General features: G+C 37.5%; 1 protein-coding gene across 1 annotated transcript; it reads left to right on the top strand.

Moving 5' to 3' along the window:
* The first annotated feature begins 11397 nt into the window (after positions 1-11397).
* Positions 11398-15711, top strand: LOC120766453. Its single transcript, XM_040091974.1, has 7 exons — positions 11398-12259; positions 12338-12492; positions 12560-12668; positions 13234-13334; positions 13552-13674; positions 13731-13848; positions 15461-15711. The coding sequence occupies exons 1-7, from the start codon at positions 11398-11400 to the stop codon at positions 15709-15711; spliced, it is 1719 nt and encodes a 572-aa protein (XP_039947908.1).
* Positions 15712-16981: the final 1270 nt, after the last annotated feature.

The raw sequence follows: 16981 nt of genomic DNA, 5'->3' as shown, positions 1-16981 counted from the left end.
TAAATGTATACTTTGAGTAAGCAAACTTAAAAAACGAACACGCCTGTTCAATATTTTATGTTGATTTCTGTTCAATATCAACTGCAGTATCAACTGTACGAGAATTTTGATCAATCATTTGCGAATTGTGATCTTAAACGGCAGATGAAATGCGTTGAGTGGCAAATTTAACACCAGTGCGAATGCCGAACAGACAGCAATAGTGGGACTTGTAAATATTGATACGATGGTATAATGCAATAACAATAAAAACATTAACAACACGCCATATATTAATATTTATATAAACGATATAAATGCTTTTTACCACAAAAGCCACAACAATCGGTAGAAATATAATACGTATATTATGTGTGGTGCCTGATTTTGACTAAGAAATTAAATGAATTCTGTTGCATACAATGTTGCATGCAAGGAGTTGATGGCAGAGGAGCTGTTATTGGAAATAATATTTTATATAATCGAGTTCATATTCTGATATAAAAACAGTCAGCTGCGGTAACCGCGTTTAAATAAGCAGCTGTGCGTTCAAATCATTGTCGAGAAGAAATTCAACTTGTTACTCGTTTCATAATTCCTTAAAAGAATGCGAAATCTTGGAATGGATTTCTGTCATGTGAAACCTTCTTATGAAAGCTATTCTCAAACTTGAGGAACACGCCAATCCTCGAACAACATCCCAACACACAAGCCGATTGGAGGAAGAACAATGTTACAAATCCAGCGTATATGTTAAGGCAGTTTCCCGAATATTCCAAATCCTCTAGGTTTATTAAATATGCTAATAGTTCTGTAAGATGCTCTGCCACGCAAAATTATATAAAGCGATAAACATTTTAGTGACAACCTTAGAAAACCTCATACCACTCTGTTTAGCTCCTTCAAAGGCTGCAGAGCACATGCACAGAATGATGAAAGTTTAGAACATTGACTTCTAATTTCCAGCTTTCAGTCGGTTGAGGCGGAATATCTTCAGTATTTCAATCAAAGAAAAATTGTGAAGTGAGAGTGAAAAAGACTGAAAGAAAACTTTCACAATATCAGTGAATTAATGGATGGTGCTTACTTGACCCTCACTTGATGACACAATTACCTGAATAATTTCATAAATGTGGCTGCTTGCCGCCAGGTATTCATCCCTACATCCAATCAAGTAATAGTTTTTGGGTAGACGTTAGCATTAATCACTGTAATAATAATGCATACATTGCCTTGAAAAAAGCCACTGTAATTATTAATTTATTGTTTTATAAAGAGGTTGGCATAAGGGACACTTGGTCGTCGTCGAGTGTCTTCAATAGATGTTCTCATGAACTCCTTGTTTTCAAGCCCACAGATTTCTGTTGCATTCCAACCTTAGTCACTTTATGCACTTTTGTTTAACGATTGTTTAAAATTCAACCGATTTTCAGGGTTTTATATTGGTGAATGTGTTCTAAAGGCGTTAAAGTAAATATATTATAAGTCAAAATCTTTCAAATTCACTTCTTTCAAAGATAAAGGTTAGTCCAGAATGCTTGTTCTCTTCGTTTTCCGACGATTATGGGATACCGATGTGCTTAAATTAGGTCTTATTTTAGAGATAAATATCAGGAATTTTTATATTATGTTGAAACGCTGCCGGTTAAATTCCGATGCGTCAAGTAGAAACATAACCGGCATGTAATTTTAATTAACATATCGCTCATCAATAGTGGTGCCAAACAGAAGGCAATAACCCATATGTAAAACCGTTAGCAAGATGATCTAATTCCATGGATGCGTTCCCTTATATTAACTTAATTTTGTTTTTGTTTTTTCCATACTGCTTCTACACCTATATTGTTGTCTCTTTTTCTTAAGTTACTAATCTACTTGCTTACATTACTTGTTTTCTCTGATTCGAATCCTTTTCTTCATTAATTCCCATTCTGCTTTCCCATCTGAAGTTGGGTAAGCCTTTCCGTTAGTTGCTGCCGCTTGGCATGAAAGCGATGCATAATCCAGATAAATTCGCCACTTTTTATTGACCACTCAGTAGCCGCCGCTTGTTGCAATGCTGTTATTCAATTTTCTTTTTGTCGAATTTTCGCTTAACCATATTGGCTTCCTAAAGTCGCTTGCTCTCGTTGCTGCAAGCAGCTGTTGGCCAGGCAGTGGTTTTTGTTTGTCTGTATGTACCTTTGTGTTTACCGATGTTTTCGATTAAATTAAACTGTTAACAATTTAAGTTTTATATCGGTAAAATAATAAGATAAAAATCCATGTGAACATGTGTAGGTGTACAAGTAACAGGAGGGATACAAATGCACATACATTTAAAATTTCATGCAACCTGCAGCATCAGTAGGATACCCAGTAAGACATTTTTAAATTGAAACATGTGGCATTGCCAGGTAAGAGTGGTTGCACTTAAGAGCAGAGTCCAGATCTACCTGTTGAATAATTTTACTGAAATAATTGTGTTGTATCTTCACAACCCAGTTTATTGCCCGATTTCCTTCAATTCGCTAACTCGAAATTTTTAATGAATTTGGCTTATTTTAAACCTACAAATCGGGATATAAAAATCTAGAAATTTTAGTCTTTAAATTGAATCGCTGGCGTCAGCGCATCGTTTCAGATACAACGGTATTCGCCATCAGGAAACTTTTAAGGCTGATGTGGGTCATTATTCGCTCTTGTGCAATTTTATATAAAGATATTGTGAATCCTTCAGTAGTACTGCTGAAAAAGACCGCTGAGACTGGGATAAAATTAATTTTTGCTCTTAAAAAGAGTAAAAAAAAATTGCTTACTTTTATGTTTAAGTAGGTCGGTGTAGAGGATAGAGTCAAGCTTACAAGTTCCCGCAAGTGAGGAAAGTTCTCAGAGCGCCATTCACTTGGGACTGGCTAGAAACAATTCTTTTACTTATGTCTCACGACTTCCAGTCTTAGACCCAGAGAATACGCGTAGCCAAAAAACAACTGTTTGAAGGTGAGCTAAAGTGAGAAACATCCCTTCTCAGAGTTATGCGCTGGGTTTGGCATCCGCCATGTAAAAAACAACCACAACTAAAAGAAGAAAATAGCCTCGGATGAGAGACCCCCCTTTTGATGACGATCACTGCAAATATATTAAGCCATGGAATTGGCCTCGAATGCCTGGTCCCTTAATTGGGAAGGTGCCGCTGCCCAGCCAGCTTTTTGATGTCCTCGGCAAAGTAAACGCTGACATCACCGCCGTCCACAAAGGACGGAAATATGTAAATCCTTTGATTCCTTTACTACGGTGGCCATATAAAGGAGCGTAAATTCGGATTGAGGTTCGTGGTGTGAGAGAGACTCCGTCGCCGACTTCGCAATTTGCGGGGAAAAGGATTGGGGTTCGTGGTGTGAGAGAGACTCCGTCGCCGACTTCGCAATTTAACTTAATTCCTCTCGGACACCTCATCTTGGATACCGTTTGCTTTTGTCTGCTCATCTGCTGAAGTTGAGTAATTTTTCAGAAAAATAGCTCCTACCGAGTATTCTACTATCCAGCACGGGTCTCAATAGCAGCCATACAATTTATTACTTGCAAAGGCGGCCCGCTTGTGGTGCCACGGATGCTGTTGCTCCGCTGTTGCATCTAATCGCTTTCTAATGCCAACATAATTTTTGTTTTTGTTAACTCACTTCATGTTTTTGTTGTAAAGCAATTTAATTTCAATTGCTTGTCAATTACGCTTAAGACTTTGGCGGCTGCTTTTACAACAACTTCGAGTTTTTGTTGTTATTTTATGAGCATGCATTGTTCGGCTGTCTAGCCGACTGCTGGGCATTTTTTGACCATTCAAATAATTATATACACACATCAATATGTATGTATGTCAGCTCCTTTAAGTATCTTTGTGGTTTTCATTTTTTATTAATTTCTTTCTAAATTTGCAGGTTAACGGGAATTTTTTGTTGTTAATAGATTAATTAATGTGTCTACGCTTTCGCCAGCATTTTGCAGATTGAGTTGTAAATGTGTTGCCATATGAACAACAATTAAAGAAAAAGTAACATGTTCAATGACAGGAGGTGCTGGGAAAAGGACCACGTCTTACATGTGCAGATTTAATCGCTTCGTTCGATACATTTTTTATTTGGCAGTGTGATGGATAGAGATTTACGTTTAAGCAATTTCGTATCGATTAAAATGTAACAATCGACCAACATAATTGGCAAATGAAGACTAATAAGGAAGTATAACCATGACCCATCCTGAGCTATTTAAAAATCTGGTAAGACAGCTAATTGCAATACCAGATATTTCTTCTAGTTAGCTGAAAAAAGGGAAGGGCTCTCTACGTTGTTGACAGCTTCTACAATAATGGTCAGCCAAATCATACGAGTACATACATGTATGTATAATAGGGTGATTCAAAAAAAAAATTTTTTTTTCAATTGATACTCGCAAAAATAGGTTCCTAGACACCTCTAAGAAAGCCTCTCCAAATATGAGTTTTTAATTGTAACGGGAAGGTCCTCCGCCTAACGGTTTTCTATTTTTTCTTATTATCATATAGAAAAATTTATATCTCGCTTCCAACTACTTGAAAAAATACCTTGTTAATTAGGTTTTGTAGGAAATTGAATGCTCTAAAATATGGTCTCTTATGATTTTTTCGTAAACCCAACCGTTTAAAAGATATTAACGGTTGAAATTTGACTATTTTTGGAAAAATTCTTTATTTCTTATTAATTTTATAACTCAATGAAAAAAAATTATTATGAATGATGAAACACATACATAGTTTTGTAGAAAATTTACTGCTCTATAAAAATGGTCTACTGTGATATTTCGATTAAGTTAAGCGTTTACGAGATATTCATCGTCAAACATCAATTCTTATTAGGGTGGATCAAAAAAAAATTTTTTTTTTTCGTTTTGTACTCTGAAAAATAGATTCCTAGACACCTCTAAGAAAGCCTCTCCAAAAATCTATTCATTATAATAATTTTTTTTCTTTGAGTTATAAAATTCGTAAGAAATAAAAAATTTTTCCAAAAATAGTCAAATTTCAACCGTTTATATCTTTTAAACGGTTGGGTTTACGAAAAAATCATAAGAGACCATATTTTAGAGCATTCAATTTCCTACAAAACCTAATTAACAAGGTATTTTTTCAATTAATTCGTGTTGATTCTACAATATTTTGGAAAGCTTTCCCTTGATGATTACGATGAGTACAGTACTAAGAGCAACACAACGGATGCTTGAATGATGTTTTGAACTTTTTATACTCTTGCAACTAGTTGCTACAGAGTATAATAGTATATATATGTAAATATAAATGATCAGGATGACGAGAAAAGTTGAAATCCGGGTGACTTTCCGTCCGTCCGTGCAATTTGTAACTTGAGTAAAACTTAAGATATCTTGATGAAACGAGGTATGCGCGTTCCTTGGTAAGAAAAAGTACTAATTCATAGATGGGTGTAATCGGATCACTGCCACGCCCACAAAACGTCATTAACCGATAACCTATAAAGTCCCATAAGTGCTATAAGCATTAAATTAAAATATACAATTCTAATTTGGCACAGGCTATTGCAGTAGCAAGGGGCACCTGTGGGTAACAGCCACATATATATCTCTTAAACCACTTGAGATACAGCAATCACATTGGTATTCCGGGTACCGAATATGTGAACCCCGGGGCTATAGTTGACTTTATACTGAAAATATTGGTGAATGTGTGGGATATATAATTTAAATTTGGAGACACTCCTTTCTCGATAATAGTATATCTGCGTATCAAAAGTGTACCTATGAGAACGGCCCCCGCGACGATGTCAAAATCGTGCTTGGCGACTTTAACGACAGGGTATAGTTCAGCGAATTAAGAAACGCTCCAGCTTTGAAAGTATTCAACACAGTATTTGCCGGAGCAAGCAAAAGAATAGAAAGACCTCCACTCCGTTGGAAAGACCAGGTGAAGAAAGGCCTGGCAAAACTCGGAATCTTCATTTGGCGGCAAATAGCGGGAAGGCAAAACGACTTGCGCGCTGTTGTAAAGTCGGCTATAATCGCGTAAGCGGTGTCTATGCCAGTAAAGAAGAAGTGTATCAACCATGGTTTGAATCGAGTCAATACATTCTTAGCCCCATATACCTTATATAAACATTTTCGAACTTCCGGGTGACTTAATACCGCATATATCGGGCAGAATCTGAGTTAGCTTAATAAAATTGAGAGAACTTGTTTTCCTAATAATAGTGCATTTTTGTACTTAGAATGAATAAAATCGGGTCAAAACTCACCCTAGACCCCTATGACTAACAAGCCTTATGTACCTGAAAGTACTACTCCGGCTTTAATCTTTCCAAGGGTATGAAATCGTTTCTATATACATATGTATGTTATAGGTTCTGGAAATTTTCGAAAATTCAAAATATGACGGCGTCAAGACGGCTTCAAACAATCAGTTAGTTGGGTAACTGGGATTTCCAACCTATCATATTACATCAAATATAATTTATTATGGAAAATGATTGTAGAAGAGTTTGTTGGCTTCCTAATCAAGACCTAATCGAAAGTCTAAGACTCCATCTCACAATTTACTCATTCGTATGGTTTCAATAAATCTCGTATTATTATCGACTTCGAATAGGAGCGTTTAGTGAATTTTAGGCGTAAGAGAGAGATTTGTGGTCAAAAGTAATCGTTTTCGTTTAGGCGATCAAGAAGTGTATGATTTTGTGTTTACAGACCAGGTTTCCAATTTGTTTAGATGACACCTTATCCTGCAGTGACCCAGAAGCTGTCTTGTTTGTCTCTTGGAGGAAATTATCCACAAGCCGAGCGCGCCTTCGTCACGTCAGTGATTTATTCTGATAAACCAGCTACAAGTGCGTTGCGTTTTAAGCAAGATACTAAAGCTGAGCATGATGAAAAATCATACACAATAAAACTATATACGTAGGTTGCTATATATATTTCTGGCCTAATAATGTAAATTGGCATATTTATCAACGAAAATGTTTTTTTTTGTCGATTGCTGTTTTGCTTAGGGCTCATTCGCATAGATCCATGATTCGTCACCTGTGACGATCTTATAAGCGTCTTTTGAAGCACCGCGACCGTATTTTTTCAGCATTTCTTTACATCAATCCACACGAGCCTTTTTTTGAGCGATTGTCAAATTGTGCGGGATCCAACGAGAACAAACCTTTTTTACGGCCAGGTGTTCATGCAATATCGAATGTATGCTGGTGGAAGAAATGCATAGGCATGCCTCTATCTGAAGGTATGTTACATAACGGTCTTGCATTATCAGTTCACGTACGGCATCGATGTTTTCTGGTACAACGGCTGTTTTTGGACGACCTTCACGGAATTCGTCTTTGAGCGAGCGTGGGCACGATTGAATTCGTTGTACCAGTTTTTCACAGTGCTATAGGATGGTGCTTCATTGCCATACAAAGATTTTAGTTCATCGATGCACTCTTGTCGTGATAATCCACGTCGAAAGTTGTGAAAAATGATCGCACGAAAATGTTCACGAGTTAATTCCATTTTTTGGCCGAGATGAGTTTTTTTATTCCCTGTAAATAAAACAATTCACGATTAAATGACAAAACGTTCTGAGTGATGTTATGCTAAAAAATGTCAAACTTTCCAATGGAAATGTCAGATTGCACCTGGCAACACTTAGTGTTGCCCTAGGCCGGAATATATATAGCAGCCCTCGTACTATGTATATAAAGTTGCGGTCAACATAACCCCAAAAATATGTTCAATTGCAAAAGTCACAAAATTGGCGAGCTGATCTTTCCATATTGAACATTTCAATCACCTTTTGTGTTTTCTTTGATTATCACCTTTAAAAACTGTACTTCGTTTATTCCAAACTAAAATTTTTTCAGCAAAAAGACGCAAGTATATTCATAGAAATTATGATTTTTAATTATTCGTATCTAAAATAATATCTATACAATTTTCAAAATTGCCAACCACACGCTTTGGAAAATACGAATTTAACGTTATTCAAGCTGTGGATAACTAATTTGTTTTCGCTGTATGTAATTTTATTAATAAATTCTCTGCGCTCTTTTAGTTTGCGGTTTTGATGAACATACTTCAAACTGCTTCATTAGTGAAACCTTACATAAGGATGTGGGTATTTATACATGTATGTATGTATATATGTATGTAATTCAAGTGATTAAAAATCCGTAGCTACATAAAACCGCATCACGACTTGCATTTAACTTCAACTTGATACTGGTAATGCATCATTAATTGCATTGATTACTAATTGTGGGTAATATGTGTGAATATAAATATAAATTCAATGGTATGTAATTAATACAAAAATTAATAATTATTTGCAGGCGCTTGCTAACCGCGCTAATATTGCCTGCATCACGAAAACAATTAACGATTCAATCAAATTGTTTTTTTTTTTTTTTGCTTTTAATTGGGATATGTTGAAAGTTTCAACTTCTTCTTTTTTCATTTTCAAAGAAGTCTTCATAATCTTGCTCAATACCGTCATTCGAATAACGAGTATCCAGCATTAGTTAGACAGCGGTTGTGCACCTTCATGATTTCGATGTCATCCAGGCACTGAAAGTTTTTAAAGCAGCGTGGATTCTTTGCCTTCCCGAATACCAAGATTTTAAGTTTAAGAGATTCAGTGCCGTTTGAGCAACACAAAAATGTAATTTGCCACTTCTACGACTTTACACCTGGAACGCCCTTTTCAAAACTGCGGACGTACAGCTGAATTCGAATGCCTAATATTTTTTGAACTTTTGAAGCCATCCATGACTAATGTAAAAAATAGCTTTCTTTCAATTTTCAGAATTAAAGCACTTATTGGTGGTGGTGTCTGTCCTTAATTTAAAGTATGCAGTGTTTTTAATTTTTCAAGTCGAGAAAATTCATCGAGTGGATTTAGCAGCACTAAATTTCGACGCTAAGTTCATCACACTTGACCCTTTGTGCAAATCACCGAGAATTTCAGTTTTATTTTTTAACGTCAAGCACACAGATTTCTTAAAACGTGAACGTGAAGCGCCTCATGCAAATCCAAAATTGGAACTGAAATGTTTGCGCGTTCCAGAAACTATAAAAAACAAGTAATTTATTAAAAAAAAGTTCAGAATTATTTAAAATCGATTTAAAATACTACATTCAAGCATTGAAAGGTTTATTTAGTGCTTTCTTGCCTTGTTCGCGTTTTATAATATGCAATGCACAAAAAAGTGTATTCACTTTTCTAGCTGTTCTCGTTTTAGAGTTTAGAGTTGTAGAGTGTTCACGTTTTCGAGGGTGCGCTGTACGTAAATGCTTAAAAAAGCAAACGGATAAGTGGGAAGAGATTAGCACAAGCCGTACGATTATTAAGCGTGAGCAACTTAATTCATGTGAAAGTATTTAATTCGAGCCATTATCTCATCATTAGACCTAAAGAGTTTATTTATAAATATTCAAATTATTTTAAGAAACATTTTATGACATTTTGGAAATACTTAACTAAAAAGTAGTGGGTAACAGTTTCAGTAACGAAATATTTTTTTTTTTTAAGAAATCTTTTATATTTTAGACTCGCCAGAGATGTCAAATTTTCTTGCCATTTTTCTGACACTTGCTTGACGCTTTTCAAGCACCATATCCTTCACTTCACAGAACAAGATGTGTCTTCAACGATTTCTTGAACGTCTTTGAAGGCGTTGAAACACTCGTAGTTTTGTGGTTTTGATAAAACTTAAATACCGTAAACCTTTTCCAATATTCGCAACGATTCCGCGCGCGAAATTTGTATATATCGATTATAATATTGTCAACCCATTACTATTTGAACAAAACATATGTATATGTAAATGATTAAATTCATAGTGCGAAGTGAGTAGGCGACAGGGTGTAGAGGAGTTTTTCCTATAAATCTTAGCTATATGAAAAGTGATGTGATCTGATCTGAACAATCCACGCGGGGATGGGGTCGTAGCTATGTACAATAATCAAAGAAAAATTGTGCGAATAGATCTTGTCAAATAAAAGAGTTTTCCACATAAGAACTGGATTTTGTGCGATCAGTTTGTCTGTTAGCTATATGATACAGTGGTTCGATACCGACGGTTCCAAAAAGGTAAATAGTGTCTTGGTGAAAAAAAAGAACTAAAAGACTAGTTCGAGTTCATGCAGATCATTTATACTACATACGTATATACCGTGTCTACCAATATGGATGACGAGATTTTGACAGCTCGTGGCGGCCATGTTTGTTTACAGATTTGTGTCAAGTTTTGTCAGTGTGTTCTGTAAGGTTTGCAATTTGGTCATGTCACCTTTCACTTTAGTACAACGTATGAAAATATTCCAAGATTATTACGTAAATTCACGTTCTTCGAAAAATCATCTTCTCAGATGAAGCCCATTTCAGGCTTAATAGCTTCGTCAACAAACAAAATGTTCGCTAATGGGGTGAGTCAAATCCTCATGTGGTTGCAATTACATCCCCAAACTTTTACCGATGGTGCGGATTATGGTATGGCGGCATCACGGAACCAAATTTCTTTCGAAGGCAGGAAATGCCGTTCCCATTAATAGTGAGCGTTATAACACGATGTTGACCAATTTTTCCCCCGGAATTAGATGAAATCGACGCTGATGATCTCAATTTCCAACAAGACGGTGCGCCGCTTCATGCTTCACGTCACATCAACATATTGCGTGCGAAGTTTGGTGACTCGTAAATTTTAGGAATGGCCCATTCAAAACGTCGCCAAGATTGTGCGATTTAACGTCTCTAGATTATATCCTGGGTAACATTGTATAACTGGGATAACATTCAGCGGACTGTAGCCGAAATGCTGCACCGGGTCATCGAAAATTGGCGTAAACGGATGGAGATATCTCCAGGGGAGAAGTGGTGGCTATTTGGCAGACATTTTGTTCATATCATAAATGACATAAAATTATCTGCGCAATAAACAAAACAGAAACCTTTCGGACTATCAGGACTGTCTAATACTTGATCCAGAACACCAGACATTTGCAAATTAAGCGAAATTGTGCTTTCTAAATGGCATACAGTCACTGAGAAGCTTCACTGCGCTTTGTTTTCCGCTTTACTTCTAGTTTTTCGTCCATATTTAAATGTATGTAATATAATGTATCACACGGAACTAAGGCATGTTGCAGCAACATGTTTCCCTGCAACATTCAGAAGCATCCTACCATGAAATAAAAAGTGAAGGTTATATTACATGCCATTGTTTTTGTTGCATTACATGAAAAAGACTTGTTGACAATTAATGCTCTAGTAAAGCACGAGAGCCTGACAATGGCAGAGAGAGTTGGGAAAATGTATGCTAAGAATTTCGTAAAAGTGAAGCATTATCCGGTAGATGGAGACCAACAGTTTACTGGTGCCAACAGTGTAGAGTGTGGTTTTCGATGAAACGTTTCTTTACTGTACGAATAACCATGCAACACCAGCAGTGTCTTCTCCACTTAAGTTTTTGCGCCGCCTTAGTGGGTGTGATAGGAAATTGCCGAAGTGATTTTGTTACTTTGCGACGGCAAAGTCATTGGACGTTAGGAGATTTTAACGCTACGCCGACAAGTAGTCGCAAATTGTTAAATAGTGAGATAAGAGAATGGAACCGCTTTACCGATATAGCCAACCATTATCAACTACGTTTTAAACCTCTGCGTCTAATGCCACGTTTGCTTGAGAATAAAGTGCCACACGTGCCGACACCAACGAAACCCAACGTTACGGATGGGGAAGATGCAGAAACTGATGCAGCTGTAGGAGCAGATGCCGAGCAAGTGGCGGCAGCGCAGCTGTTAAACAACCCTTTCTCAAATGTACGCGTTCCGCATATACGACCGCATGCCACAAGCACAGTGAGATCGCCTATTAGACCTTCAGCTTTGGTTCCAATACCAGCTGCGGGCTCCAGTCTGTTGCCATTGAACATAGCGAATATAGCACAAGCTTCCGATGCCTTGAACTCTATCATGAGACCACCACAAATAGGATTTTCAAGGCCGCAGTTACTCTTTCATGGCGCACCGTTCAAACTTAATTTGTTGCAGCAAAAGCATACGACCAAAAAGACAAAGAGCAAGGGCTTTCTCAGCCTCTTCGAGGTTATAAAATTCGAGAACACCAAATGCTCGGTGGCTATGGATGAGATCGATATACGAGTACGTGCTTTGGAGGGTATTTGCTATCACGAGTTCGAGTGTAAAAGTTTAGGTGGCATACCGACCGAACCATGCGCGGAGGGTGTGGGAGTGTGTTGCGTGTGTGAGTGTGTACCAGTGTCATTGTAGACGCTTGTCATAAATGTTTTAATTCATACCTCTTTTTTTTTACAAAATTAAGTTTTGACCGGCTGCGGCGATACGACCAAACAGTCGGTGGTCTACTTTGAAAGCCCAAACTATCCGAATCCAGTACGCGAAATGTTAATTTGTGTGTTGATCATAAATTTACGCGATAATGTGCAGCAATTGCGTTTGGATTTTATTCAATTTGAGGTCAGCTTTATTTTGTTTGCGCGCGTTGAAGCTAGTTAGATGTGTAAAGCTATCTTTTCTTCCACAGATTAATCGCCCTACCGATGGGGACTGCGTGGAGGATCAATTCATTGTCTCTGGTCAGAACATAAATTTTGCTGTGCCCATTCTATGCGGCATTAACACCGGCCAACATAGTGAGTACCGGAGAATTTTGCATCATAAAAGACGTTTAAGGCTAGCTTCATAGTGGAGAGATTAGTAAAAGCTGCGATTAGTGAGATAAACGTTCGAGTATCTTCATTTTAGTATCAGTTCTTCACTGGGAGTTATATTTTAGTTTCATAAACAAAACAGCCAGAGGTACTGTACCGAAAAAGTTTGCTTTAATATAACCTTTGTTTGTGCTTGATTAAAAAACATCGCTCTTGCTAACTCTAATTCCTTTCTTGTTACAAAAGTCGGTCATAGGAGAGTGTGAGAGCTGCTTAACCGGAGCGTGACTATTTTCAGGGATTTTTGAGCTATATTTCTTCTTACTGTGTAAATACCGTGAGTACTTAGGTTCCGGATGGAGCCGAAAATCCGAAAATTTTTTTGTAATATTCCCAAATTGAATGAAATTCGCCCGAAATGGGTATCATTGACACTTTTGCCGCGGCGCAGATATCCCAACACTTCACTGTGCCTCTAGTCTTATGAGTGGTTTGATTTAAACGATTTTTAAAAAGTTTAAATAATGACAAAAATTTTAAATTTCAGTTTATGTCGATGTCAATAATTCGTTCGAGAGAAAAATTTATTTGTCCTTTATTACCAAACTGGCCAACGGAGATCGTGCCTTCAATATAAAAATATTACAGGTATTATATGAAGGAATTGTGTGCCGTAAACGAGTAAAAAAGAGTTGAATTTTTAATTAGGAGGTAACCCCCAAACAGCATATATTAATAGTAAATCTCTTCGATTTCGTATTAAATTTTAAACCTTCATTGTAATATGTAATACATTTTAATGGCTTAACATTTTTTTTTTTAAAAGGTGGCAACATTAATTATTAAATTTTATGTTCGCTTTCAGCTGGAGAGCGACTTGGCCCCTGAGGGTTGTTTGCAGTTTTACACAGAAAACGATGGCGAGGTGAAGTCATTCAACTATGATGCCGACGGCGCTTTTGTCAACAAGGCGGGCGCAACATATTTCGTAAAATTATATTGTAATCATTTACGATGCGATTACAAACAAAGTTTTAATTACAGAATAATCTAAATTATGTAATTTGTCTACAACGATCCAAGGATATGTGTTCGGTTAGTTACAACACCGAGCTAAATGGTGGCGAACAACTCGATTTTCAAATCACTAACAAAGACGAAGGTTGGTAAATACTAAAAAAATAATAATTATTCCTGGAAATTTTTGACATGCCTACCTTGAGATTAAGCTTTTACAAGAAAACCATTGAAATCCAATCCAGCTTTGAAAACGGCTTCAAAAACTATTCACATTAGAGTCTATTCCCGGCCTTTGGGCATAAATTGAAGTTCAACAAGAAAACTAAAAGCTGACATATTTTTTACTCTTGCAACATGTTACTACAGACATGTAACGGTCTAACCTAACGGTTTTAAGTATTCCCTAAAACTAATCGAAATAAGGTTATACATATATATATATATATATAAAGGATCAGGATTCCGAGAGTAGGTGAAGTCTGGGTGACTGTCTGTCTGTCCGTCCGCCCGTCCGTGCAAGCTGTAACTTGATTAAAAATTGCGATATCTTGATGAGTAAACAAAAAAGTACAAGCATCCTGATATAGGCCATACGACTGTGAGTCACCAACGGCAAAAGCAAGGGCTGGCGAGTACATCAAGCTTATGGATGTAGGCGTTGGTGGTGAGCGCTGATGCTAAGGCCCATCATACGATTTGAGGCAGCCCCGACATAAATCAGCGAAGTGTGTACCAACTCTACCCTTTTTTACTAAGTATTCTAGTGGTAGCTAATCGAGTTAGAGTTGATTTGAAAAGACCCACGAGGTGGCGAGACTCAGGAAACTCCGCTTCGTTCACTCTAATTTACAAAATTAGCGTAGAATGGACGGACAATTGCTGGGATTCATTAGAAGACCTAGTCAGTGTGCACTATCCAGGTATGCGGTAAATCCTAGCTATGAAGAGAACAGTGCGGTCCCACAGACATCTTTACGGAGAATAAAATTGAATGGGCGATCTGCTCATTCGACCCATACAAATCTCCCGGCACGGGCGGAAACATTTCTGCACTGCTACAGAAAGCGCATTGTCTATCCGTGCCGATTTTTTGGGAATGCATGAAGTTCAGCTATGTGGCACACTGATGGAGAGTAGCAAATTCATTAAAAAAGATTAAAACCTATGTTGTTCTCTTAGTATTCCGCCTTTCCTTTCAACTAGCCAGCACTACAATATATACAAACTTGGTATATCTCTTTATAATGGGAGAAAAGAAACCCTTGACTGATCCTATTTTCGAAAATAAAGTGATAGTATGACATGGACTAATACATATATTCTCGTAAAAAAAATCAAAACATTTGTTGGGTGGGAAAAGTTAGTAAGCTATGTAAGTGTTGTCACTGCAAGGACGGTCTAAGCTAATACTTCCTTTGAAGAAAACAGCTCTAAATAAGATCTTAAAAGAGTTCATCCAATTTTAAAAATATGAAAAATCGATGATTCAAATCATGGAGTTATATCAAACGATCGGCAGTTGAGAGTATGTAATAAATTGTGGAATAAATTGAAGTTTTTGGAGCCATTGATTGAATTCGATCTACTCATATGAATACATCATGCCCACACCAAAAGTATCCAAGTAAATAGTTTAAAATTGTCTTTAAAAAATTGGATCCATCTGCAGGCATTTCTCTTTACGTTAAAAATTGTTAAATCAACCCTTTCTTCACGCACTTATATTCCTAACATTTGTATTTACCACCTTACAGACGAAGTCGACTTGGTGCCGGATGGTCAGGCGGGTGCTGGTATTTTTAATTGTCCCGACGATTATATCGCCATCAATCAAGTGCGGCTCTGCGGCGAGCGCTTCAACGATGGCACCGTTTCGGACGACTTCACTCAAAATGCACCGGTTAAGGACGTCGCAGCGGGACCAATTATATTACCAGTGCGCAGCGATGAGGAGTATGTGGGTCGCGGCTTTCACCTAATCTACAAACAGGAGTTATGCATTTGAGGCAAAACGGAGTTACTCGTTTCATTTTGTCCCTTTTTGCATGCAATGCTTGGTTCCTTTTATTCTTTTGTGATCATTCTCCATTATCTATTGTGGAATTTTGCTGGATTTGCATGTGGCAAAATAAAAAGTGTAAACACATGACAAATTTCGTGTTATGTACATATATACATATGTATATATATGTAGGGTGCATATGTATGAAGAAATTAAGTGTTCGCTTTGGTGGGCTGAAAGACTTACTTGTTCCAGTTACGCTTGATAATTTGAATTGCAAACTATGGTCATGGGAAAATGTGGCGCTTCTCCAGCTGAGAGTGTCTACAGCACAAATTCTACATTGTTGTAATTGTTGTATGTGTTATTTATTTGGTAGGCGCCTCTAGAGTATAGCTACAGTGGATCAAAAGAGTACTCGAACAAAGTAAAGTAAAATGCCTGCGCAAGCTTCTTCCGTTGGACAATATGATACTTCGTTTGTCGCAATATTGGGTCTATGGTTCTTGGTCGGGATTTTAACCGTTATTATAAGTTTAGAGATAGCAAGCGGAGGCTTAAAGTCATCCCAGTAACTTGGAAGCCTAAACTTTAAAGACTTTCTTCTTCTTCTTCTTAATTGGCGTACACACCGCTTACTCGATTATAGCCGAGTTAACAACAGCGCGCCAGTCGTTTCTTTTTTTCGCTACGTGGCGCCAATTGGATATTCCAACCGAAGCCAGGTCCTTCTCCACTTGGTCCTTCCAACGGAGTGGAGGTCTTCCTTTTCCTCTGCTTCCCCCGGCGGGTATGGCGTCGAATACTTTCAGAGCTGGAGTGTTTTCGTCCATCCGGACAACATGACCTAGCCAGCGTAGCCGCTGTCTTTTTAACTATGTCAATGAGGTCGTATATCTCGTACAGCTCATCGTTCCATCCAATGCGATATTCGCCGTGGCCAATGCACAAAGGACCATAAATCTTTCGCAGAACTTTTCTCTCGAAAACTCGCAACGCCGACGCATCGGTTGCTGTCGTCGTCCCAGCCTCTGCACCATACAGCAGGACGGGAATTATGAGCGACTTATAGAGTTTGGCTCTTTAAAATCTTTAGGATATTAAAAAAAAACTTAAAGAAAAAATTAGATGGTCTACTGAATCTTGGGCCATCATATTAAGACGAACGTGGACGATATATACTATATTTTCGAGAAATCCAAACAAAAATCACATATGCTGGATTCGAGCTGCTTGGCTCAGATTATGGAGTTATCCTTTATGCGCTTTCTGG

The sequence above is a fragment of the Bactrocera tryoni genome, chromosome 1, assembly GCF_016617805.1.
Source record: "Bactrocera tryoni isolate S06 chromosome 1, CSIRO_BtryS06_freeze2, whole genome shotgun sequence".
Taxonomy (NCBI): Eukaryota; Metazoa; Arthropoda; class Insecta; order Diptera; family Tephritidae; genus Bactrocera; species Bactrocera tryoni.
Note: the sequence above shows the minus strand (reverse complement) of the source record. Positions and strands in the feature narration are given on the sequence as shown.

Coding starts and splice junctions, on each gene's coding strand:
- LOC120766453 (XM_040091974.1), top strand. CDS start 11,398: ATGAAACGTTTCTTTACTGTACGAATAACCATGCAACACCAGCAGTGT. Junction 12,260..12,337: donor TGTGGGAGTGTGTTGCGTGT/GTGAGTGTGTAC, acceptor TACAAAATTAAG/TTTTGACCGGCTGCGGCGAT. Junction 13,335..13,551: donor TCAATATAAAAATATTACAG/GTATTATATGAA, acceptor GTTCGCTTTCAG/CTGGAGAGCGACTTGGCCCC.